General features: G+C 39.9%; 1 protein-coding gene and 1 long non-coding RNA gene across 2 annotated transcripts in view; one reads left to right on the top strand and one right to left on the bottom strand.

The window, feature by feature from the left end:
- LOC140701224 (uncharacterized) overlaps positions 1–14,551 on the bottom strand; it is a 60,960-nt gene extending 46,409 nt beyond the window's left edge. Inside the window, exon 1 of the long non-coding RNA XR_012080186.1 lies at positions 14,437–14,551. This is a non-coding gene — a long non-coding RNA (uncharacterized lncRNA). The remainder of the gene's footprint in view (positions 1–14,436) is intronic.
- The window catches only part of LOC140701209 (trafficking protein particle complex subunit 9-like), a 722,564-nt gene that overhangs the window by 29,116 nt on the left and 668,532 nt on the right, over positions 1–24,916 (top strand). Inside the window, exons 9-10 of the mRNA XM_072976650.1 lie at positions 1,688–1,887; positions 2,191–2,317. Coding sequence (XP_072832751.1) covers positions 1,880–1,887; positions 2,191–2,317 — 135 coding nt within the window. The 5' untranslated portion in view covers positions 1,688–1,879. The remainder of the gene's footprint in view (positions 1–1,687; positions 1,888–2,190; positions 2,318–24,916) is intronic.

Raw genomic sequence — 24,916 nt, 5'->3', positions numbered from 1 at the left:
CCTAAAATAGCGATCGCATGGTTCTATGCTGGTGCCTTGGTAGTTGATTACTAAGGGACACGGCAGTGAGAATGGGGGTGGGGGGCCCCTGGATAATAGAGCTTATATTCCAGGATATGCTTGTAAAAGACTGGATGTGCAGTGGATTTTTAGTAAATATCTACTCCTTTCCTAATCTGCATTGATTGTGTATATATCTTTATACTAATATATGAACAATTTTATTGCAATTTAAATATCTTTGTAGTATTTACAATATCTAGCTATAAAAATACATGATATAAAATGATTTGAATTTATTTTCTTTTCAATAAGCAAAACAAACTAAAATAGAAAAAAGTTTTGAAGGAGTAGAAATAATTTTATTTCTGTGGAATCAATTCCTTATAATAGGTTTTTTGTTCGTGTTGTTAAAAAGCATATAAAATTGATAGATTGTGACATACTGGAAATGAGGAAACAGTGGAGACATACTACCTCTAAGGCAGTCAATTTGTTACCAAGTCCAAACTCGTTCTGCTTGCTGCATGACAGGCCAATAAATCGGGAGATGAGATGTTGGAGTAAGGGAAAGAGACTTTATTTGAAAAGCTGGCAGGCCCAGGAAATGGCATATTGTTATCCAGTAGAACTCTCATCCCCAGGGCAGAATTCAGTCTCCTTTTATACCAAAAAGGGGCAGGGATGTGGCTGGTTGTTGCAATCTTCTTGTTGTATGAATTGTTTGTCCTTGAAATCCTTTGTTCCTGCAGCTGTCCATGTGGGTCAAATTATGGTGCCCCCGTATAACCTCCAAAAAAAAGAAAGGTTATTCACTATTTTACAACTTGCCATCTATACATAAGTGTAGAAGAGCAAATATTCTTAAAGATCAGAGCCGGGAGAATAGGCCCTCCTGGATATTTCAGGCTAAAGGCAACTTTCTTTTACAAAAGGTGCAGAAACAGCAAGTCTGAGCCTAGAAAACAAGGTACAGGATTAAAGCCAAACGAACACATCTAACATGGAGTGAAATTTGTTCTTTCTATTACAATTTCTTTTTCTCCCTCATAAATAATTCTACTAAGAAACATGAGCAATTTTTTTATTTTTGCTTCTTAATAAAGGACTACAACTATATTTTAGTGAGCAGGGATGCTGTGCGTGCCTTGGGGTCACAGCAAACTCTTATTGGGGGTGGTCCACCCTGCAACATGCCTGATGCCCCGTGAGTGTTGGTGAGGGTCTCCCTAACAAGGGGCTCTCTTCAGGAACCACCATATGGGCGTTGACCTCTGGCACCTCTTTTTCAGCTGCAGGAAATTTTTTCAGATTCTATGATAGAAAAATCACTCCAGCTGGGGATAATCAGGGAATAAAGGAAGAGGAAATGGGCTTGAAGTAGAGTAGAAGAGAAGGACAGAAGCTCAGGGAGCCTGGGGGCTTGGCAGCGGGGCCTCGGGTGAGAGAGGAGCAGAGGTGTGGATGGGACCGGCTACGGAACAAGCTCCTGCTGCTTTCCCTGCACCCAAGCCACACAGCTTTTAATAGGGCCCAGGACTCTCTCCTGTCTGGATGTCACTCTGGGCAGAACCTTGAGAATCGAAGGTAAGGGGTGGGCAGCACTCACCTAGGGGGTCACTGAGGACTTTGGTCAAGTCAACATTGACTTTTCCAGTCATGTGCCTTCACCTGTTCTTTATCTCAGGATCTGAGAAGCAGGAGCAAGGAACTCAGGGAGAGATCCAGGAAGATACCTGACTGTGTTAAGAGACGACAGTCACAGTGACACTGGGAGCGAAGACACTTGCAGCAAAGTAAAATAAATTCACAACTATTGCATCAGAGCTGCAGGTGTGAGACAGCCTAAGCCTGTCTCAGTGTGCAGGGGACAAGCGGAATGGAATGGTAAAATTAACACTGACAATTGAAATTTTGTTAAATAGCCTGCTACTTTTAATTTTATCACTTGAATGTATGCAGGTGTATTTCTATGAGCATTTATAGGTTCACACAACCCCACCAGCCCCTCTTGCCCCCATGGGGGATGGGATTTCTCAAGCACAGTGCCCCTCCTGCTTGCTTGGGCCACGCTGCGGGTCCTCGCCTGGGGACGGCCTGCTACAGGACACTGAGTCCCCGAGGCACGGCCTGGGATACATGACAGGAACATCTTTGCTCTTGGCTGAGGGCCTCCATTTCCCCCTGCAGTGTAAGAATGCCGGTGACTCAGTTAGAAGCATGCATCCAAGCCGTCCTTCCGTGTCATCACCATCTAGAAGCGGTGCCTGAGTCTTCTGAATTTCTGCAGAATGTGGTTTACAATCACCTTCAACAAGTGAGTGTGTGTCCTCTTTCAAGTGGAGGAATTACTGCCGTTTTCCTGGAACTTACCACTAGTCCATCTGATTTTTCTGTGCTAGGATTCAGTATGGCCTGCTAATAACTCTGCAGTCAGATCTAGAAACCCTGATGAAGAGGATTATTTATTTTCTTTCTTTATATGATAGCATTTTACTTTCAAAATTCTTAGTTTTCAGTTCTTGGAGGAATTTTTTCGGGGGTTGGAGAAACAACTTTGCTCTTACATCTTTGTGACCTTTTGCTATATGCGTCTCACCTGTCTTCTGTCACTTGTGAGACGGTTCCATTTGTGACCCTGTCCGGGTTGTTCATAGTATAAAACATAAAATCTGTAAAAGTACAGTCCCTTTTACTCCGAAGACATTCCACAAATACTCCTTTTATCTGGGTGTGGTTTTAAGAAGACACAATGATTAGAATATATACTTGCAGGTTGCCAGTGCAAAATCCCCAAATTAATAGTCGAGCTCAACATCTAAAATCTTTCTAATGTACCATGGGTTTGTATGGATAAGTGAATTAGTTTGCTAAGAACTCAATCCTCCCAAGCTGATGCTCTGCCAGATGGTGTGGCCGAGGAACGAGGGCATGTCCTGCCCTTCCTGAGCTGATAGTTTCATGGCAAAGACCTTCACCAGGTGAAGAAATTGAAGTTTCTTCTAAGAACAGAGGGTCTGAAAAGAGTCCAAAAAGCGTGGGAGTGACACAATCCCATTTGTCTCAAGTAGGGGAGAGTGGCTGTGGGGCCACTTGGGAGACTCATGAGTCCAGGTGGGCAGTGTTGTTGGCTTCCACTTGAGCGGTGGGACGGTCAGTGGGTAAAAGCGAACATATTGAAGGCATGTTTAGATGGTAAAGAGGAAAGGGTCAATGCTTTCTGTGAAGGTAGGATGGAGTAAGGCCCAGGTTTCTGGGTGGATTAATGAGTTAAATAATGGTCCTGCTGTGTTCTGAGGAGGGAAAGCTGCAGAGGGAGTTCTGGGGGAAAACTGATGAGTTCAGCTGTTGGTAAAGTGAAAGGCTCTTAGATGTGTGGTCTGGGAGCTCTGGTAAGAGCCAATAGTGAGTAGGGGGCGAGGAGAGAGACTTTCAAATCATTTTGTCTTGTGAATATACATATAAGAATAAGTAATGACACAACCCCTCTATATTCTGGATTTAAAACCCAGTAACATTTTGCTATATTGACTGCAGGGGTTCTTAATTTTTTAATAGAAATAAAATAAATAGAAACAAAATAGTGGAGTTAATGAATATCTTAGAGTTGATGTGTGCCCTTGTATGTATTTTCATACCTCATCTGTTTATAAACATAATCTACAAAAAGTTAACTTGCTTAGCATAAGAGTTAAACAGAGGGAGGTGACACACTCTGTTGGTGGTTCAAGGTGATTTCTTAGGCAAATTATGTAGCCTCTCTCTGCCTTAGTTGCATCTTCTGTGACGGCCCCCGGGCCCCTCATCACAGCTGATTTCCTGGACTAGATGTTGGGAGGGAGGCTGCTGAAGGGAGTAAGAGGTGGCAACTGCTAGGGTCACTGAAGAGAGAGACAAAAACAGATTAAAGCCGAGAAACTGAGTGCTAATACCCTCAAAGGAGAAAGAATCCCTCAGTTTTTTGAGCCACTTAGCATAAGGGAAAGAAAATCATGTGGATCCAAAGCTCTTGAGCATATGAGTATTGTGGGTGGGAGGGTTTCATCAGAAAAGGGTTGAGAAAAGGCCTTTTGGTTTCCCTTTACGTTTCCAGTAAGGATGAGGTGCAGAAGAAAAACCACCCGCTTCACTGTAGAAGGTGCTCTTTTGTGCGAAACTGACCAAAGGTTGGAAACCAGTCATCAGTGGTGCTGGCAAAAGGAGAGACTTCTGGATTGGGTGGGGCACTTGCTGTGACTTCCAGGTGACCTGCTGGCTGGGGGCTGTGAGGCGGGCAGTAGGTTTGCAGTGTGACCTGGGCATAATCCCTGGCATTGAGGCTGCTGTTCTGACTAGCAGAGCTGGGCAGACACCGTCCTAATGGGGCTGCTCGGGATGAGGTCTGGGACACCTGCCGTGCTGAGGGCGAGAGGAGAGCTCCCCTGAGGTTGTGTCCCTGTGAAGATTAGAAACGTCCTCCTGCAGGGGAGGAAAAGCCTCTGAGCAGCATGCCAGATGCACAGGCAAGACCAGCCTGAGCATGGAGATTTCAGGAAGCCGGAATTCATACAGGCCCGAACAGCCTTGTTCCTGAGAAACTGGAGGGAAAAGATGCTGCAAAAGCATGCTAAGTTCAGACACTGTGGTGTGTCATGAGTGATAGGAAAAGACTGTTCAGGCAGCCACGAGAGAACCCTGTGGGTGTCCCAGTTGGGCGTCACACAGGAGGGAGGAGCAGAGTTATATACTTTGTCACTTATTAGCTGTGTGACTTTGAGCATTATCACCCCACCTCTCTCTATATATATCTTCATCTGTAAAGTGACAGAGTGACAACTCGTGTCATCAGAAGGCTTAGTTTAGCTCTGATCCTCTTTGTCCAGTCCTGTCAGTGCTGCCCTGCAAGGTTCTGCAGCGGCTGCTCTTGCCCTGCGATGGGAGGGCATAAAAGGGCATTGTAGCACCCGAGGGCAGGAAGGGGTTGCTTTAAAAGCAGACATGTAACCGCCTGCAGCTGCAGACCTGCAGGCAGTTTGGTTTATATTCTTGGAGAGGACTTTGGAGGCCTTTGCATCGACTTAAGACATGTTTTCCCTTGGGGACCTGATTTGCCTTTGCAGATTATTGTTGAAGATTTGGGCTTCTGGCAAAGCTGTTTTCAGGGATGGGTATATACGTATAATATCATATAAAATAAAATGATTTATTTAACGTGTGCGACTTTGCAGCTGTTGGGAACAGCTCTGTTGGCCTGGTCTCCACGGAGGACACCAAGGATCAGCAGAGCATGCGGGAGGGAAGGCAGCCTGCAGTGCTTCTGCGGGGTGTTCTCCCCAGCATGGTGCTCTGCTGAGTTGACTCTTCTCTGAGTTTGGTTGCCAGAGGAGCAGACAGCAAAGTAATGAGTTCTGGAGGGATTGTATAATGACAGGAAGAAATAGGAACCTGGAGATTTTCCTGACTAAAACACGCTTTTGGTTCCTGATTCAGTGTGTTCCATTACAGAATTGATGAGTTGTGTCTATTCTGGAACGTCATTGAAATAAACGTTCAGCCTAAATGTTAAGGGCTTTGATTTATTTGGCTGGAGGACTCGAGCCGGGATGACAGCATCTCAGATCACTCTGAGGAACTGCTCCCAAGAGGTAGGGGAGGAGCTAGGATATATAGAATCTTTACAACAAAGACCAGGTAATTGGAACAATAAAATATTGCTTGTTATCTAAAGAAAACCAGATATCTCAAGTTCAAGTATTTACTGCTTTTCTATGTATGGTGGGAAGCAAACATTTGGGTCATTGAATTCATTCCTTTGGCAAGCACCTGGCTATCTAGGGCCAGTATCCTGTCCTTTCTTGCTCTGAGTCTGCTCAGAGGGCACCACTGTGAGTGGTTGACAGGCCGGGCTGCAGGCATGTACTCGCTGGGGGTTGGCAGCAGCCGCTGATGACTTGGATTCAGCATTCTTTGTTTACTGACATGGTTGCAGTATTTTCATGCACATTGTAGTATTTTCATTCACAGTGTTCCCCCTTGGTCCTAAATTCGACCAATATTTTGAGAGACATTTCATGACCAATTTTGTCCCACGGTGCTAGGATGGCTCATTCCTAGTTCAGGTGAAGAATCTTCTGAGTTGCCATTCAAGGTGTTAGTTTTTTTATCAGGCCCTGTTGATACTAAAAGTTCTCTGGATCACCTGTCTTACTAGTCTATTATGATCCAGGAAGTGTTTAAACTTCTTTGCTCATTTCCATACCTAGAATCACACTATTATATTTATTTTATTCAGGGTTATAAATTTTATCTCTTTCTTCAAGATGTTTAGCCATCATCAATCTTGTGGGCCTAGTTACACATTGGGAAATGTAACAGACAACAATTTTATAAAATAGACAGGATATAAGTAATAAAGCTAGTAACGTTAATAAAGTCATGAGTAAGAATTTAATAGTCGAGAAGTTGTATTTTTGGGTTAAAATTTTGCTTGTGTTTCTGAGTTTGATCCTATGAGAAAGTTCATAATTATGGTCAGGGTCAGGGCAGGTATTAATTGGCCAGGTGAAATCTCCCACCTTGTAAGATCAACAGTGGCCTAAACAGAACTATAATTTCTTTTTAGAATAACGTTTCTGAGGGCTATCTAGTTAGAGCCTTGGAGTAGGGAAACCCACCAAGGTAACACAGAAGTACTAGACATAGGTAATTTATCATAAACTTAACAAGTGGAGTAGTTCATAATCAAAGGTTGGAGAAATTATCAAAGTAATTTTTATACAGGCCTGGTCTGGTGTCTTGGGTCAGCTGTCTGGCTCAGATGTCGTCTTCTTCTCATCCTGGTCTGGAAGCTTTTTCTCCATTTGGGCATTGTTTTAAGGTGAGCAGCGCTCGATAGGCCAGTGCACTGCAGGGGATGTTTCTGATAGGAAATGAATCCGAGACTCCGTTTCCTTCAGCTTTGGTTTGTATGGTCTAGTTAAGAGTACCTGAAAAAGGGTCTTTCCATTCAGGTTGGAGACAGTTCTTTAAGTCATGCCTGTTGCAGTATGTATAATCCCCTGGCTGCAGGTCATGAGACATTGGAACTTTACCCAAGGATAGATTACTGAGCTTCAGAAACAAACCTAGAGTATTCTTTTCATAATTCAATTAAACTGTACAGTAAAGTGACATAACAGCAAGGAATGATCTGGGAAGTGTCTTAGTAAATATGGACCTCAATTAACAAAACTAGAATTTAATATCCACTAAAATATAATTTTTTTCTCTCTAAAGTTACCCTCAGTTTTCTCAAATATAGCCAAATCAAGATTACTTTCTTTACAAGTTAAATCTGATTATTTGATCATATAGGCTTTTTTAAATTGGCTGTGTTGGAAGTTTTAATATGGAGTCTCAGGGTAAAATGTTAATAAGGTTTTCTAAGACCAAGAAAGCCACGTCAAGGCTTTTCATGGATTTTTGCCTTACAGATTTCGGTAAATTCTTTTCTCTTTAAAATCCTTAAAATACCTTTATACTCCTATATCTCTTAGGAGATGATCTCTCTAATTTGTCTGATAGAGCCACTGGGGACCTAAGTATTTTTAGTCTTTTGAGGGATCAGATAGAGAGAAAAGATAACTGTTCCAAGTCTGTATACATAGGTATAATTTATCAAATTGCTGTGAACCATAACTAGCTTAAGGAGAAGAGATTCTTTATGTCTTGGAAACAGGTTAAAAGCCAGTAGTATTTCAAACAATATCAAAAATTATAACCATATTCACCAGGTTACTCAGTCCCATGTAACTAATTCTTTTAATGAGAGTTTTCATTAGAACTTTAAAATTTCTTACCCAGTTTAGTTCAGTGCTGTAGTTTGAAATTTATTAGAAATCAGTAAATCTCCTTGAAGAGAAAGCATTTTGCAAAACCATCAGAAGAAAACAATTAACTGTCTATAAATGACAAAATATTTAAAAGCATGGTTAAACACCGTTACACTATAATCAATAAAGAAACCTGTTCACTATACCCATAATTATCACTGGTAACATTTCAGATAAACCAGAATTTTAGGGAGTCCATATAATTTCTACAATACCTATATTAATAATATTTCTCATTCAATATAACCTTAGAAGTTTTATGATTCATTTGACAATTCCATGTTATTTAAAATGCCAAATGAAACCTTATAGTTAAAAATCTCTCTTTGGGATGTTTCAGGGGCCTTCTGTAGCATCCCAAACTTAACTAGAGATTAAAAGAATTTTAATTAATTAAATTAATTTTAATGTAATTAATTATAATTTTATATTTGGGGAGCTTTTTGAAAGATTTCAGAACACTTGATCAGAGAAACATATAGATCATTGTAAAGTAGTACTAATTCATTAACAAGAAAATATGTCAACGTAAAGGCAGAACAGGTCAGCTAAGTGGTATAAGAAGTTTTACAATCTGTTACTGAAGGTGGATTAATATTTTAAGAAAATTTTTTCCTCTTAACAGAGAGAAAACCAAATCTAATCTTGTACCAGCTTACTTCTAAGATTCATTTGCGTTGCCCAATTTGATTCTAAACTCAGCCAATTCTGACCACGTACAAAACTTTCCTCGGGGTTCCTTTTCCACAAGCCTTCCACAGATGTGTCCCTTATTTTGTCTTCCATTCAGAAGTAACCAGCTTCAGGAGAAAGTCACTATTTTTCATTAACAAAGTATAATTCCATTCTTACATCTTCCTTTACACATTTATATTACTTTCCTAGGATACTGAGATCATTCCCTTACTAATAGAGACCATTTCTGTGTGGCACCAACCATTGATTAATATTTCTAAACACCTTTAGTTTCACTGTAAGAGGAAGTTAAATGTTAAGTAATTCATATTTCAATCTTATTTTATCTGACAATGGCATAGATATTTAATAAAATCTTGTCATTTAACTTAATTTAGCACAACTCTAGAATTTAAAGATAACAAACATTTAGACATTATTTTAAGCATACATTTTAAAAATATATTTTAAATATTTACCCAAAGCTCTCATCTCATTTGCATTTAATTTACTTAAAATTTTACCACAGCACATTACTGTTATTTTTTTTTTTGACAAATCTGCAACAGATATAACAGGATCTTATTTGACTTTCATTAAACCTAGGTACAGTAAAGGTATTATACATAATATTGATGACTTTAAAGATGTCTATATTAATTAGAACATACTTAAACTAAACAATATCAAATATTATCTTAATATTGAATATTTTCCAATTCACATGATGCTGAAAGTCAATTTGTTAAGTTTTTATTATAAAAATACTTAATTTTTAAGCTCGTATATTTTTACGTCAATTAAGCAGAGCTCTTTGACTTTGAATTTTTTTTTTTAGCAGTAGAAATATCTCACTTCTATAATCTGTATGCAGGCTTATGAACAGACAAAAGCTAGAGATCTCATAGATTCACTTAAAAACTTACTTATAAGATATTTATAATAATAGTTGGAGTAAGCTGAATTTGCTTGCTCAAATCACTAAGGCTTACTATTTATGAAACAGATAGTTAAGATTTCTTCACAAAGTCTGAAGGACCCGTCAGAGTTCTGAGTTCTAAAATGCCAAAAATTTCTTGGCCTCAAGTTTTATTTCGTTGAGCTAATTAAGCTCAGTCCTAGGTCACTGTTTGTTGTATTTATATTTCTGATCTTCAAGACAAAGACACTCTCTTCCATGTCCCCAGAGAACTGCTCTGTCACCCAGACCCAATTTTACCTCCTTAATTGGCATTTTTGTATCAGTGAGAAGAGCTGTAAACAAAGAATTCCATGTAATAAAACTTTAAGGTTTTCTTTATTATGTCTTCCAAAGCTTGCATAAGGCATTTATTAAGGTCTCTTTTCCTTGAGTTATAAGTTAAACCCAGGGTAAACCTATATTTTTTTATTAGCCACTCAAATTAGTTTTTAGTTTTACGTTATATTGGATGGCTCATGTAACTATATTGGTTTCCTTTAATTTGTTCAATTAATATTTTCAGAGGGACAGATATGTGCCCAGCCTTATAATACCAAGAAGGGGAAGCGTTTTTCCACTGAAACATATCTATCCGACAACATAAGCAAAAGGTTTATATAAAGACCATTTAAATATACCAATTTCACAAACTTTTATCTCAATTTTATTAAATCTTATACCTTTAATTTTTATATTTATTAAGTTTAATCAATAATTCTTTTTTCTAGAAGGAGTGCCAGAAACCTTTTTTTTGTGTGTTTGCATTGTATATAATTTTATAGAAGTCTCTAGGATGCCCAAGTTTCAGCCAAAGAGCTTAGGCCCTTCTCGATTTTTAATTTCATTTATTGGTCTGTTGTCCCAATCATTGATCAAGTATTTCAGTCTACATATAAATATATTTTTAACTGTGGTAAATAAAACGGACTTGTTTAAACCTTAATGTTGAGGGGGAGTAGGTGATCTCTTTGGTCCTTTTTTTTTTAACTTTACGTAGTGTAGTATCAAAACCCTGTATGTAAATCCAAAAATGTCCATTTTATTTATCTCATTCAAAATAACCATATAAAAATATTTATTGTTTTGGGATAAGCTACTTATCTGTTTTTTCGACATTTTTACAATCATTTTTCCAGTTATTCAACCTAATTAACATTAATTATTCTAAGTTTTTATTAGCATCTATAGAAACATTTATCAGAAAGGAAAAACACAAATGTAGCTTTTCAAACCAGTTATATTTTTTTATCTGAGTTCTTAGGTTAACCATTAGATATAATTTTCTGCATTTAAACTTTATTTTAATAGGTACCAATAAAACAGCTGTTTATAATGAGATCTCTTTAAACTTTCACCAATTAAAAAGTTTTTCCAAATTAAAAAATCCATCATATGGCCACCAATTTATATATATATATATATATAGTGATTTTAAACCAATAAGGTGAAGAGGCCCTTCCACATGAGAGTCGGGGTGTTGCCTAAATAAAATTCAAAGGTTTACTCTCCAAAAGCTTAAAGCCTTCGTGGTCCAGGCTGATGCAGCAAAGTTTAAGATGGCAAAATATCTGAAAATTGGTACAATCAAAGAATTGCTTAGAATCCCAATTTATTTGTGTGGCCACCATATGTACACAATACTTGAAACTTTGTACAGCAGAGTCCAAGGTTTCCTTTAAAAACTAAACTAAACATATATATACTTACATACACACACTTAAAACACCCAGAGAAAGATAAAACATTTACATTTCAAGGACACAGGAAGAGAAATCCAAGTTCCCCCTAAAGGGGATTTTGTTTTTATAAGTTCAGAATTCCAAAAAATATTTTTATCAGGCCTGGTTATTTTCAGAGTGAGTTTTTTTTTTTTCTTATTCCCGATTAATGTTGTAAGTTTTGTATGTACATAAATCTGGCTGGGGTAGTAGTTGGAGACTGGCAATCTGTCATTTCTTTTTCTTTTCTTTTTTGTTCTTTATTTTTTTTGAAAGTTCTATTCCCCATTGTAAGGTCGGGTTCTCACAATAAATTTGCTAGTAAGATTTCCCACAGGGACAACTCTGTGGCATGAAGCCTTTGTCTCTACCACTCCTGGAAGATTCTCTGTCACCCGAGAATGCTGTTACCAGCCAGGAGGATGGTCCGAATTTTTGAGTTGAAAATTTCCTCATAAGAGTTTTACTTTTATCCTGAAAAATTCAATGGAGGTAACCAAATTGAGGAAAATATTAGACCAGCCACTTACCTAACCACTCAGTCCTGAACCCAGTGTCTTTCAACTTGGACCCACTCGGGATGTCTCCACTGGGTGAGTATTTCCCTCATATGTTTCCACCAGCCCCACTTTGGACATATCCTCAAGGTGGGTATTTCCTGTTATCTTTCAAACAGGCCCCACCCAGTATGTCTCCACTGGGTGGGTAATTCACCTCAGTTTCTTTCAACTGGAGGGCCACGCACCTGGATACACCGCCAGATAAAACTTAGGATCATCAACCAATATGTGAGATCTGAGAACCAGGAGAGACTCAGCAAAATTCATCTGGACTCCCCGAGGAGGCGGATGGGCACAAAGGGCCAGTGCTGGTAGCAAGGCTTCGGTTACTTGGAGAGTTCAGGTGGAGAGAAATCTGCTGTGGGTCCCTTCATGGTGTCCAAAACTGTTGACTGAAATACATGTGCAGCTTAAAAGTTAAGAGTTTTGTTTTATTTGGTGGGAGGACTCGAGCCAGGATGACAGCCTTTCAGAACTCTCTGAGGGACTGCTTCCAAAAGGTTGAGGAAGAGCTAGGATACATAGGAGCTTTACAACAAAGACCAGGTTGTTGGAACAATAAAAGATTGCTTGTTATCTAAAGAAAGCCAGGTGTCTCAAGTTCACGAATTTAGTGATTTTGTATGAATGGGAAGAAGCAAATATTAGGACTCACTGAATTCATTTTTTAGACAAGCACCTAGCTATCTCAGGCCAGTAGCCTGTCCTTTCTTATTCTGAGTCTGCTCAGAGGGCACCATTGTGATTTGCTGCTGTGGCTGGGCTCCAGGCCTGTCCTCGCTGGGGGGTGGCGGCAGCCTTTAATGACTTGGTATCAGTATTCTTTGTTTACTGATATGGTTGCAGTATTCTCATTCACATTGTAGTATTTTCGTTCACAGACCGATTATGGATAATCTGCAACCTTGGAAAGCAACCGAGATGGAATTAGTGCAGATACCTTCTGCTTTAATAAGCCGTGTGCAAACATAAACATGGAGGAAGCATATACTTGGATTTGGAGGTGTAGGGAAGGGATTCTGCACATTACAGGAGAACGCAATGCAGAATTCCTTAAGTCCACGTTCCTTTACTGTAGTGGTTTCTGAGAACATTTTATGGTAATTAAACAACATTGACAAATGGTGGCACACATTGCATTTAAGAGATGGCTGGCTGCAAACTTGTATATTGGACAGGTGGAATTCATAGGCAAGTTGTCAGGTGGATGGGAGAGAGATGGAGCCAAGGCCTCGGCCCAGATTCCGGTTTAAATCACCATTTCTTCAACATAGGGCCTTGGAATAGAATGCATACTCTCTTAACCTGTTGGTGAATCTGTGAAATGGGCATGAAAATATTCGTTTCTTCCTGGGATTGTTGTAAGATCTAAAGAGTATTATAGCACACATGAAGCATTTTACACACTGGCACTTAGCAGTGTTCACTGTGTGGGGCCGCCCCGCTTAGCATGTGTCAGAGCCGTAAAGGCAGCATTTGTCTGTTGAGGACGCACTTGTAGCCCCTTGGCTAGGTTGTGAATTTGCTGATTTCCTTTAATACTTGTAACTCTGTGTGATATGGGCACTTATTTTCATGGACAGATGAGGAATCTCAGGGTAAAGAAGACTGTGTAATTTGCCCAAAGTCAGACCATAATTTTGGGTGCAGGGGCTTCGGTTCAGCATGGGCCCCTGGGCCTTCTGCTCTCTCCATTCAGCACCAGAGCCAGATATGGAGTTGGCTGTTTCACTGCCCAGAATATCCGGCAGGCGGCAAGACACACCTGGCCCTGTGCTGCTTGAGCAAAAACTCCGGAGGAGAGGCAGTTACAAAAGGGATAAACATAAAAACAGACGAGAGCAAACTGTGATCAGCCCTGAGAAGGAAAGGAACACATCTCGCCATGCAGAGCTGGGAGCTTTCCCTTCTGGGCTGGTCTGGGTGCGTTCATCTCAGCTAAACAAGCTCTGCTTTTGCAGCAAGGTAGGAAGGCAGGGCGCGTGTGGGTAGGTAGACAGGGCCTTATTGATCGTACTCATTCCCCATTAAGCGGCAGCTTTCACGGGCACTTACCTAGTAAACATTGGCCATAATCATCACGCACTTTGCTTGGTAGTTTTATTGACCCCAGCTTTGAGATGAGGTCATTGAACCTGGGGAGTTTGCTGCATGCCCGTGATTACCTTGCAAATACCCCAACTGTTCTTTCAATCTAGACTGGTGTGGCTGTCATGCCCCAGCCCTGTGAATGGCATCATGTAGCTTCTCCCAAGTGCCCCAAATGACTTACATTGATATGCTTAATTCGTAGGAAATGGTATGTGGTAGTAAGGGAAAAAAGGCAGTAAGAAATTGTTTGGAAAACTAGAAAAAAACCTATTCTTTCCCGGCTGGGGGAGCGTAACCTGTATCACCCACCCTAATCACTGCCTGTCACCTCCTCCCTGCTGACTCCGTGTTCAGAAGCCACTCTGAGCCTTGGGAGAACATTTTTCCTCATGACACTTTTGACTAGGACCCGCGACATCTCTGTCCCTGGTTAACTCTCTCTTCAAAGCCATTTAAATTTTTTGCAGTCTCCTCCACTCAGATGTAAGAATAGCCTCTTAAACTTCTTGATGCAGCTCCTTAATGAAGATCTTGCGATGGAAACCTAACCAAAACTGGGATGTATGCACAGTGACTGCAACCTCAGCACATTGTGAGTTCATAATCAGAGGGGTGGGTGACTCAGGAAAGGCTTTTTTAAGGTAACAAGGGGAAAGTGAAAGGATGCAGGCTGTTTGAGAAAGAAACATCTCGGTCACAGCCAACAGGACACCTGTGTTCAGGATGGGGTGTGACGAGTGCAGAGTTCTCACAAATAAAGAAGTGATGTGATGGGAGGGAGGACAGTTGGGTTACTTTATTGGGGAGAAAAAAGTGGGCTGAACATTTCCTGGTTGAACAAGAGGATTGTGACATGATGTGCTTGTATTTTGGAGAGAAGGGTTTTGTGGGGATAGGCCTAGGAGTACGCTGTCTGGCTGGGGAGTCAGCACAACAGAGAAACACAGAGATCCTGGCAGACCCCAAGGCCCAAGCTGGCGAGAGGCTGTCCGCAAATTGGAGCCCTGGAGGCTGGTTCTGTCCCTTAGCTGGGGACTCAGACTTCGCTTCACAGCCCAGTCCTGTTGATACAAGAATAAAAAGCGTTGGGCATGAGAAGGGCTGTGCCCCACCCTTTCGTTTAGCCCCTGGAATGTGCCCCACCAGATTTTGTTCTTTGACTTCATGCAGTAAAGAATTCAAGAGCAAGCCAGTGTTGAGTAAAGGTATATATATTCAGAGAGATACATTGAAATGGAAGAGAAACGTCAAGAGGTGTGGGGGTTTGATGCACAAATTAGAAGTAGGTACACACTCCACAGACAGAGTGTGGGCCTTCTCCAAAGAGGGAGAGAGAGTGGTGACCGCGAGGTGGCGCTGTGTTGCTTGTTTTCTTGGGCTTGGTGGTTTCATATGCTAATAAGTAGAAGGACCAGCCTAAAGGCAAGGGGCTGGGATTCCCAGGGAGTTGGCCATTTCCCACCCTTTGATCTTTTGTGGCTAGCCATGGGACTACCATGTTGCCTGGGGCATGTTATTCACCACGTTACTATTACAATGGGTGTTTACTGAATCTCAAGATCTGCTAGAAGTTAAATCTCTTCATCCTGAGCCTCAAGGCCTTTTGGGGGTTGAATCCTTCACCATTTTGATGTCAATGGCTGCGGCCTTCCTTGAATGGCTGTGCTCTTCCCCCTTCCATCCTGTATCACTGTGATGACACAAAGACAGTAAAGGCTGGGCCCTAACCGTGCTCCTGCATTTAACGGCGGGAATTGTGGGGTGGGCTTATGATGACTCTGAGTGATGAGAAGGATGTTTCAGATTTTCTCACGTGAGACATGGGGATCTGCCAGCAGCCTCCCCAGATTTATCTCACGGGCATTATCGCTTGTGTTGTTATGGAAACAACAGGCCAGCCAAGAAACAAGAGTCACACAGAGGGTTGGAGTACTGAGATTTATTACGCTGGCAGGCTCAGAAGGGTTTCTTTTCCAAAGCTCTGAGCACCTCCAAGATGTGCACATGAGGTTTTATAAGGTTAATTACAAGTATGGGGCTATTAGCCAATAAGGCTCAAACAACAAAAAGCAAGGAATCAGTACACTGAAGCTTATCAACTTGGAACAGATCACGTTAGTGACAAATGTTGACCTTGGATTTTCGGGTTAGCTTATTAGCCCAGTAAACTGACACTAAACTTCAGATTTACCAGGTAGCCCAGCAAAAATTACATCACTAAACCGACACTTATCACACTTAGATTTGTGACTTAGCTTGTTAGCCCAGCTGTGGTTTTCCTTCACAGTGTCACTAATCTTTTGTATTTTTCTTTTTTCTTTTTTTAAATATTTAATCCAAATTTAATATCAGGGTTCTTTGGGAAAGAAATTTCTCTTTTTCTTTTCTTTGGGGCTCTTTTGAGGGGCAGGTAATTAGATGTATTTATCTGTAAATGGAAGCCCTGGGGCTTCAACCCAGGACCCCATGCACGCTAAGCACACGCTCTACCACCCGCTCCATCATCTATTCTTTTTGATTTAGCTGCCAAGAATCCTACAGCTGAATTTCTAGTCAGCCTTTAACACTTGCCCTGACTTCATGGAATCCATTTTTATGAGTTTATCTCCCCCTGGTTTCATTTAAGTATTGAATATCCATTTTCTCTTCACTCTCAGTTTTGCCTTTTTGTTGTTATGGTTCTTAAGCTGTTTATAAAAGAATTGTTTAAATTCTCTTTTAGCAAGAGGCTGAATGTAAATAAATATGTAAACAAACAGCACAATTAAATGCTTTTATACATTCTGAGCTGTTTAGTAGTTACTTAAAAACCGAATTGAATATTAAAGTGATAACATTTTAGAAATATTTTTTAATTTTTTATAAAAATATAGCTGATTTAAAATATGATATTAGTTTCAGGTGTACAATAGATGCTCCATTTATAGTTACTGTAAAACATTGTCTGTATTCCCTGTGTTGTAAGATACATCCATCTAGCGTGTTTACATTACATGTTGCAGTTTGTATAAGAAAGTTGGGTAACGCAGAGCCTGGGACGTGGCTGTGTCTGACCCAGGTTCACGCTCATCCTGCCTGTCAGAGCTCACGCCTTCACAACTGTCTGCACGGGAGCGAGTGGAGGCAGCTCTCATCAGTGCTGGCACCACCCTCTGAGTGGCAGTGACAGCAGTGATTTTGTGTGGAGGTGCAAAGTATTTTTCCAAGAGCTTTATATGCGTTTCTGCATTTAATAATAAAAGCCCTCCTGTGAGGAAGCGTTATAAGTTTTTAATGTATAATACATTTTATTTTGATATTGATGGATTTCAAACCTCTGGAAAATTTACAGGAGTAGTAAAATAAATGCTTAGATACAGTTCACTTTAAAGGGCACTATTTGGCTTTCTGTGTCTGGCTTATTTTAGCATAAAGTTTCAAGGTTCATCCATATTGTAGCCTGAATCAGTACTTTAATTCTTTTTGTTTGATAACATCATTTTCCATTTTTTTTTGTTTTTGGTCTATTTAAAAATATTTTCATTGAAGTCTTGTTAGTTTATAATGTTGTGTCAGTTTCTTGTGTACCGCACAACATTTCAGTTAAATAGGAACATACCTGTAGTCATTTTCATACTCTTTTTAAACATAAGTTACTATAAGATATTAAATATATTCTCCTGTGCTATACAGTATAAACTTGCTGTTTATTCTTTACATACTCAGTATCTGCAAATCTTGAACTCCCAATTTATTCCTTCCCACACCCTCTCCCCACTGGTAACCATAGTTTGGTTTCTAAGTCTCTGTGTCTGTTTCTGTTCTGTAGATAAGTTTTTTTTTTCTTTCTTTCTTTTTTTTTTAGATTCCACATGTGAGCAATCTCATATGGTATTTTCCTTTCTCTTTCTGGCTTACTTCACTTAGAATGACATTCTCCAGGTCCATTGATGTTGCTACAAATTGCATTATTTTATTATTATTTTATGGCTGAATAGTAGTCTATTGGACAAATATGCTACAACCTCTTTATCCAGCCATCTGTCAGTGGACATTTCGGTTGTTTCCATGTCTTGCTATTGTAAATAGTGCTGCTGTGAAGATTGGGGTGTAGGTGTCTTTTTGAATTAGGGTTCCTTCTGGATATATGCCCAGGAGTGGAATTGCTGGTTCATATGGGAGGTCAATATTTTGTCTTTAGAGGAACATCTATACAGTTTTCCACAATGGCTCCACCAAACTGAATTCCCACCACAGTGTAGGTGTGTTCCCAATTCTCCAGAGACTCTCCAGTATTTATTGACAGTGAACTTCTGAAAGATGGCTATTCTGACTGGTGAGAGGTGACACTTGATTGCAGTTTTGATTTGCATTTCTCTGATAATGATATTGAACATTTTTTCATGTGCCTACTGGCCACTTGTACGTCTTCATTGGAGAAATGTTTCTTTAGGACTTCCGCAAATTTTTGAATTGAATTGTTTGTTTGTTTTTCTTATTAAGTGTAAAAGCTGTTTACATATTCTGGGAATAAGCCCCTAGCAGTTTCATTTATTGCAAATATTTTCTCCCATTCCATAGGTTGGTTGTCTTTTTGTTTTGCTTACTGTTTTCTTAGCTGTGTAAAAGTTTGTAAGTTTAATTAGATCCCTCTTGTATATTTTTGGTTGTTTTTCTATTGCTTGAGTAGACTGCTCTAGGAAAACATTGCTGAGATGTATGTCAGATGTTTTGCCTATGGTTGTTTCTAAGAGGTTTATACTGTCTTGTCTACATGTTTAAGTCTTTAACACATTTTGAATTCATTTTTGTGTATGCTGTGAGGAAGTAGTCTAACTTCAATGATTTACATTCAGCTGTTCAGTTTTCCCTACACCATTTGCTGAAGAGGCTGTCTTTACTCCATTCTATGCTGTGACCTCCTTTGTCAAAGTTTCAATGACCAAAAGTTTGTGGGCCTATTCTTGATAATTTTGTTTATCCGTTCATTGATGGGTGGATATTGTTAGTAACTTTTGGCTACTCTAAATGATACTGCTATGAATATTGATGTGAAATTTTTTATGAGAATATGTTTTCATTCTGTTGGCTGTACATTTGGCCCGCCATATCTGTAGTTTCCACTACATGGATCCAGATGGCTGATTGTAAAGGGACTCGAACATCCTTGGATTATGGTATCCAGGGTGTGGGGTTCCTGAAACCAACCACCCAAGGGTATTGAGGGATGACTCTACATATAGGAGTGGAATTGCTGAGCCATATAACTCTAAGCTTTTGAGGAAATAACAGACTTCTCCAAAGAAGCTGCACCATTGCCCCTTTCCTCTGGCCGCATAAGAGGTTACTCTGCCTCCTGAATGACATTTGTTATTGTCCATGTTTTGGTTATAACCATCCTAGTGGGTGTAAAATGAGATCTCATTTTGTTTTTGATTTCCCTAGTGATGCTGAGCATCTTTTCATATGCTTATTGGCCATTTGTATATCTATTTGAATTCGTGGTAAATTTAAAAATTGGGCTTATTTCCTTGTATTGTTCAGTTGAAAGCATTCGTTATATATCCTGGATAATACTCTCTTCTTAGATAAATGCTTTGCAAAATTTTTCATCTATTCTGCACATTGTCCTTTCACTATTTTTTTTTAAACATTAAAACAATTTCTTTAAAGGGGAGGTAGTTATGTAAAGATTTATTTTATTTTTCTTGTTAAGCATGCACTCTCTAACTTGAGATACCCATTTTCCCTCTCATTTCACTTTCTTGATGATGTCCTTTGTAATAAAAAGATTTTAATTTTGATGAAGTCCAGTTTATCTGCTTTTTTCTTCTATCATTTGTGCTCTTGGTTTTGTATCTAGGAAACCAAAGCCTATCCTAGGCCCACAAAGATTTATACTGTGTTTTCTTTTAGAAAGTGTATAGGTTTAATTTTTACATTTCTGTCTGTGATCTATTATGAATTAATTTTATTTGTTATATAAAATATGGGTGTTCAGATTCCAGATTGATTCTTTTGCCTGCAGACACCCAGCTGTCCCTGAACCATTTGTTGAATAGACTATTCTTTCAATGGAGTGTTTTTGGCCCCCTAGTGGAAAACTGTCTGTAAATGTAAGTTTTCCCCGTGGGTTTTTATTGTGTCTCTTAGATATATTTATCCAAACTTATGCCAGTATCATACTGACTTAGTACTATAACATTTTAGTACACTTTAAAGTGAGTCCTCCAACTTTACTCTTCTTTTTCAAGGTTGTTTTTGCTGTCCTGGGCCCCTTGCACGTCCATATGAATTTTGGGTTCAGTTTTTCAATTTTTGCAATGATGTTAGCTGGAATTTTGATAGGTATTCCACTGAATATATAGATCACTTTGAGGAGCCTTAACATTTTTAATAATATTGTCAATCATTCCATGAAAATGGAATGTCTTCCATATATGTAGATCTTTTAAAATTTATTTTGGTGATACTTCAAAAAGTTCAATGTACAAATCTTGTAAATTTTTGTTAAATGTATCTCTCACTTTATTCTTAATGCTGTTGTAAATGGAAAGGCTGAGTTTCTTATGGGTGGGACTATATATCAATCTTCTTATTTCTAGAATTCCTTCACAGCAAATACCCTAGGTATATATTTGCTACATAAATCTATCCACAACTATTCCCCGCCCCGTGTTATAAGAAACCAAGACCCAAGGTAAGCTACTTGAAAACACCTATGTGGAAGTGAGAAATGAGACCCATGGGTGGGGCTTTGTGCAGATGATACTGAGAGCTTATTCAGAATGGCTTCTTCTTAATTTCTTTTAAACAACCCTTTCAGTGTATTTAGTCAGATACATTAAGATTATGCCCTTTTGATGTGCGGAGTAGCTAAGACTATAATTTTCAAATAAATTCTAGTGAGAGTGTTGTACTTGAAACCTAATTTGCATCAATCTTTGAAGATTTATGTTTCAGGAGATTTGACTAAAGAACACCTGTCTTTATTCAATAACGAGAACTAAATGCTCAAGCAACATCTAAGAGTTTGAGCAAACTGCCCCCGCCCCGTAGTGCTGGGTGGCTGCAGCTGTAACTGAGTCAGCGCTTACCTCTCCCAGTATGCTTGTGGTGATCTGCTCTAAGGGGCTCGTCCAACAGTTTGTCAGTAGTCTGTTAGACAATGTCATAAAACATTGATTGAAGGTTGCTGGAATGCAATATATTCTTATTAATATTAAGTAAGTACATATTGAGTGCTTACTGTATGATGGAATTGTCCCTCAGCCTCACATGAATATTATTTCTCTTAAAACCTCTCATATTTCCTTGTTATTCTCACTTTACAAATAAGGAGACTGAGAATTATGTCTTCTCTCTTTTGGGGGGAGCTCATTATCAATGATGAGAATTTGTAAGGAAAAAGATATTGATTCATCATGAGAAAACATTTTTGTGAGAGTCAGCAATGAAGAAGATGAACACTGAAGAAAGTGATCATTGTTCGAGTGAGACAAGCCCTGGGTTGTGCGGAGTCAACATCCCTGTCCTGGACACGGTATGTGTAGGGCTGCGTGGTGGGTGAGGTGGCGCGGCCGCGCAGGGAACGCGGATGCTGGGGCCTTAGGCTGTGCTCAAGCCCGGTGGGGCTTTCTCCTAAGGGCAGTGGACCATCATTGACAGATTTTAAGTAGGAGAGTGGGGTGCTCTCGTAGTTCACATTTGTCTTGTAGAATGCTTGGAAACATTTAGAAGGCTTGGCAGGAGGTGATGTGATGAGTCAGTGTAGGGTGACTGCGAGGTGTAGCAGTGTTCAATTTTCAAGTGGTTTTCAGGCCCAGGCTTATGGCTTAGTAGCCGTGTCAGTTTGAATGACACATGCAAGGAATTGAAACAGTTTATCTAGTCAATTGAAGCAGTGATGTACCCAATTCCCAGGTCTGTTTGGAGATCCAGTGAGATACACTGTGCAGTATGCAGCATGGTCTCCAGCACAGAGTCAGTGCTGAGTGAGTGCCAGTGAGTATCTGGTAGGTCAGTTTAGAGTGGTGGGACTCGGTGACTGAGGATATCTGATCCTTGAAGGAGGGGTCCATTCGCATCTGTGAGTGATGGGCCTGAGTTGGTAAACGCAGGGAGACCTTACCCCCCTACCAAAGGCCCTGGGCAGGACGGCTATGGGAGGGGCACCGTGAAGACAGCTCTTTGCAGGTGGAGTTGGAGGTGCCCTTGAAACATCTACATGCAGTGTCACGAGCTTAAATAGGAGGTCTTGGCCCAGGCTGTGCATTTTCCTAAAATCTCAAATCCTGAAGACGCCGAAGTATTGATCACTGAAAGTGAAGTCATACTTTAAAGGACAAATGAAGAGTAGTATCATCTCTGTCATCAAAGCTCACGTCTATTTATTCATCACTCACTTTGCTAATTGGGTACTTACAGAGCTCACTTCACCGTCCTCCCGTGGGCTCAGGCTCCACAGAGAAGAGCTGGTGAGTCTCCCTCATTTCAAGAAGTAGACACATTTAGCTTGTAGCGTTCTGTACCTTGCCAGACTTAGGATATTAGTGTGTTGGTTTAATTGTATTTTCTGTTGGCCATGTCCTGACAGGAGAGTAATTTTACCTCATGGTCATGTTTCAATTAGCTGTTACTGAGAATTTCTGATCTGATATATAGTGTATGTATTATATTAACTTTGTAGAGTAGTTATCATTTTTCTGTCTTTGCCCTTTAATTTTGTTTGCCCCTTCAGTGTTATATCCTTTTTGGGGCCTTATTTTTTTTTAATTAAATAATGTCTGTTAGCAGTTAAGAAAACAAAGGCAAAGAAAAAATGCACATGAGAGCTAAATTTAGAAAATGTCTAGTGTGGTTTCTGCCTCGTCAATGGATGGTTCTAGAAACTCTTAGAAACCTTCATTAGACAAGTGCTTTAAAATGCTGATTAACAAATAAAACCTTCCTTCCTCATCTTTCAAGCTGCACAACTAATTGTCAAGAAAGTGAGGGGAAATTCTCAGAAGCCAAGACAAACGAGAAAGCAGGGATTCTGGGAGATACGTGAGCGTTAGAAGCCGTGGGGTGCTGCTTGGCTCCTGAACTTATTTTCAGTTGCCTTGACAGGAGGGGAGGAGATGAGCCCCAGGCCTCTCAAAATAGGAGTTGGATGGGTGATCATATTATGGGCCTAGCCAATCCTGAGAATCTTGGTTTACTAAAGGGTGAAAGAGGAAAAATATTCCTCAAGGCAAGAAAGTAAGGAAAGTCAATTTTGTTGGAAGTAGGGAAAAATAACAAATCCAAAGTAAGGATATAGTTTAAAGCTGTTCTGGCATGAGAGTGACCACAAACTCCTGGCAGAAAACCACAGCTACTCCTTGATTGATAAGTTGTGTTTTGAATGAATCAGTGAACAGCCATTCCGAAAAAGGCCTCCAGAGTCTTGTGGATCAATATACTGGACAGCAAACACCTCTCTTCCAAGGTCTCATTCAAATAACCAGAAAGGTTTTAAAGGAAACTATCAATAATCTGAGTTCTATTTATTGACATTACTATATGCTTGGAATTCAGAGGTGACTATGTAGTTGTCTCCTCTTTTATGGACCTTACTTTCTCTTTGGGGGGACAAAATGACATAGTTGTGTATCTTGGTGGAGGGAGGTGTTAGTCTGTTGCAATTAGCCAGGAGAGGAGATTAAGAAATCAGTGAAGGGTGGGTGAACATTTTAGCTGAGGACAGTCTTGTTCACTTGGCTTTTAATTGCAGGCTCAATGAGCTGTCACTGGAGGGAATAGATCATACGGAGGATGAACTTAGCTCAGGCCTCATTGGAATGGACAAGTGAACCTGGAGAAAGACTGTCAAATCTGTGCAGACATTAAAGTTCATTTGAACGTGCTCCATCCCTGAGCCAAAGATAGGACAAATATGCAGCACTTCTTGAGGACAGAGGAGTGGTTTTTAAGGTTCTTCAAGAATGAATCCCAGGGAACCGAGATGGCCAGTTGTCAAACTGAGATTTTGCTCTTTGGACGGTGTACCCATCAAGGGTATTGGCCTTTTATATGTTTCCATTTGTCTTTAATACATGTCTGTTGATGAGGGCGTGGTCACAAGTGTTTGACACATTGTCGAGGCGATTTTGGATACCTGCCTAGAAGCACGGGTACAGTTGCCGCTGCGTCATACATCTTGCAGCCCATCCCTTTCCCCGGCTCCATAACCACGGCAGAGTGGTTCCTTGTTGACCTGTCCATCTCCTAAGTGACATCATAACCCATGAAAGGACCGGAGCATATTAACTTGGCTTTGTTAAAGTCAAAGGAACAGATCAAATATGGAGTCAGATTTGTTCTTTCCTATTTCAGTAGTGCCATGGAGAAGACAGTTTGGTCAGCTTTTTGTAGTGTCCTGGAGGCTTTCTCTCTCAGCTTCTGGGCGCCTCTGTTGAAAACCCTTCATATCTGTCTGGCCTGATGGAAAAGCACTCTGCCTATTTTACCCTGAAGATGTGTTCTGTTTATAAACTCATCACTACTACTTGGAAAACAACTCAATAGAAACTCAGTTGGTTTTCCACCAGCCATGGGCAGGGGTGAGGTAAACAGTGTTATTATTTCATAAAATAATAGTAATAATATTAATTGTGATATTAGTAGTATTAGTAGTAATAATAATAATAAGAATATTAAAAGAAGTCTTAAAACAGGACTGAGCACATTGGAGAGAGTCAATAAATGCTTTCTGGCTTAAATCAAACGTGATGACTCAGTGATTTCATGGCTGCTCTATTTGCTAAGCTAGTTACTCCTTTGCTCCATTACACATTTTTTAACTGAAAAAGAAATACAAGCAAATGGTTAAAAAAAAAAACTCAAACAGAGCACAAAAATACACAAGTGAAAGGAGATTTCCCTCATCCTCTGTTCTTTCAGCCCTCTCTGGAGATGCCACTGTTTACTATCCATTGGGTGCTTTTCCAGATATGCTTTGCACGTTCCCACCTATGTATGTAAATTCCTTTAAAATTTTAGTTATTTTTAACTTAAAGGGATTTAAATCCTCAAGTGGCTTCTGGCCGGGTAATAGAA

Source organism: Vicugna pacos, chromosome 14 (genome assembly GCF_048564905.1).
Source record: "Vicugna pacos chromosome 14, VicPac4, whole genome shotgun sequence".
Lineage (NCBI taxonomy): Eukaryota > Metazoa > Chordata > Mammalia > Artiodactyla > Camelidae > Vicugna > Vicugna pacos.
Note: the sequence above shows the minus strand (reverse complement) of the source record. Positions and strands in the feature narration are given on the sequence as shown.